This window comes from Pygoscelis adeliae, unplaced genomic scaffold (assembly GCF_000699105.1).
Source record: "Pygoscelis adeliae isolate BGI_AS28 unplaced genomic scaffold, ASM69910v1 Scaffold4, whole genome shotgun sequence".
NCBI lineage: Eukaryota > Metazoa > Chordata > Aves > Sphenisciformes > Spheniscidae > Pygoscelis > Pygoscelis adeliae.
This window is the reverse complement of record NW_008824986.1, coordinates 12799479-12801157: the sequence shown is the minus strand read 5'-3', so window position 1 is coordinate 12801157 and position 1679 is coordinate 12799479. Positions and strand designations below refer to the sequence as shown.

The 1679-nt window shown below is 43.2% G+C and overlaps 1 protein-coding gene across 1 annotated transcript in view; it reads left to right on the top strand.

The window, feature by feature from the left end:
* Positions 1 to 1679, top strand: part of GRK5 (G protein-coupled receptor kinase 5) — a gene marked incomplete at its 5' end in the record, with an annotated part of 95214 nt that overhangs the window by 91462 nt on the left and 2073 nt on the right. Inside the window, 2 exon segments of the mRNA XM_009325902.1 lie at positions 635 to 674; positions 842 to 983. Of these exon segments, the coding sequence (XP_009324177.1) occupies positions 635 to 674; positions 842 to 983 (182 nt within the window).

Genomic DNA, 1679 nt, shown 5'->3' with positions numbered 1-1679 from the left:
CACAAGCCACCCCTCAATTATCCCTGTGCATCGAAGGGTAACTGTGTTGTTGATGGGCACATCAGATGACCACACTAACTCTAGGCATGCAGATGGCCACGCTAACTATGACGGGTAGCCAGTGATGACTATTTCTGCTTTCTGTGGCTGACTGCTGGAATATGAGCTAAAAGCAGCGTCACTGCAAAGAGTTCTGTCTCTGTCATCCCAGAAAATTAAGCAGTTTAAAAAGGCAAAGCTATTTGACTATTTGTTTGAAGAAAGGCAGCCAAGTTAAAAGAGTTAATAGAGGTGATGCTGGACAGCTTCCAGCAGCTGAGCTATTAATAAAAACAATGGAAAAATGCCAAACCTCTTCTGTTTTCTTTAGCAGTTAGTATACATTCCTTTAAACTTTTAAGCTGCAAACTCCACAGCTATCTGAGCGGAAGGACACTTCTACTTGAGGTCCTTTTTCAGGGCTGTCTGCAGTGTCACTCGTAAACTTTCTGATTGTCAGTTGTGCCCTCTCTAAAAGAAGAGACTACTGCAGGATTTGATTTTTGTTTTCTTGCTCTTTCTGTCCTTTCCCCCTCACCTCTTAGCCATACACTACATGGATGACTAAAACCCACTTTGGCTGCGCTGATGCTTTAAGGACTTCAAAGTGGGAAGCTTAACATGCTTAAAGTGAAGTCAGCCTTTGATGATAAACATGCGGGCAGAGCAAGTCTAGAGAAGCAGGATGCAGATAGTCACTTGTTGTTAGGCATTCTCACTTGACGGAATCTGTGAATGAAAGCACATGGTCAGACTCAGAAGTATTTTTTCTCTTGCTGTTTTTCTTTTTTTTTCTGCTGAGATAGCCCAGAGCAGTATACTGCAAGGATGTGTTAGACATCGAGCAATTCTCCACAGTGAAAGGAGTCAACCTGGACCAAACAGATGATGATTTCTATTCCAAGTTTTCCACAGGATCAGTGTCTATTCCATGGCAAAATGAGGTAAGGATGTCTCATAGCAAAATTACTCCAATAAAACCCCTAACACAGGTGGTTTAAGAGGAGCTGTATATTTCCAGTAATATATAGCTACTGGATAACTTGCCAGACTGTAATGCTTTCATAAGTTACAAATGGCCTCTTTCAAGATCTATAATGTACCACAGATGTCAGGTTCAGGTGACTGTATCTGTTGGCTCTGCGTATTTGTGTAAATTGGCAAAGATCCTACTGCACTTCCTTCTCCTGGATTTCTGCAGAGGTGTTTCGACAACAGCTCTGAGGAACTTCCGTGGGATGGCTGGAAGTCCTAATGGGAGGCTCCTCCGTCGGAGATCCTGATCTCACCCATTGTCTTGTACCTGCAGCGGGTCCAAGCTACAGCAGTTGACTCTGGACCTTGAACTGCTCCAGGGTTTCCAGATCTGGGTCTTTGTTTCTGTTTGATATCAAAACACAGCCAACAGTGGATTTCATAATCCAGCTCCGGATCAAACAGCAGATTCACTTGGGCAGAAGGGTGTTAATAACTGGGATTTTGTGAGTATGCCTGTCTTTACCCAATATTCTCCACAGTGCTAAAGAAAAGAACAGAAAGCTTTGTGGGGCAACTTCTAATAAGACTGATGTGCAAACATGCAGAGCAGACTCAGCCTCTCTTTTTCATACATCCTATTTACCTTCTATAGCCACCAGCAG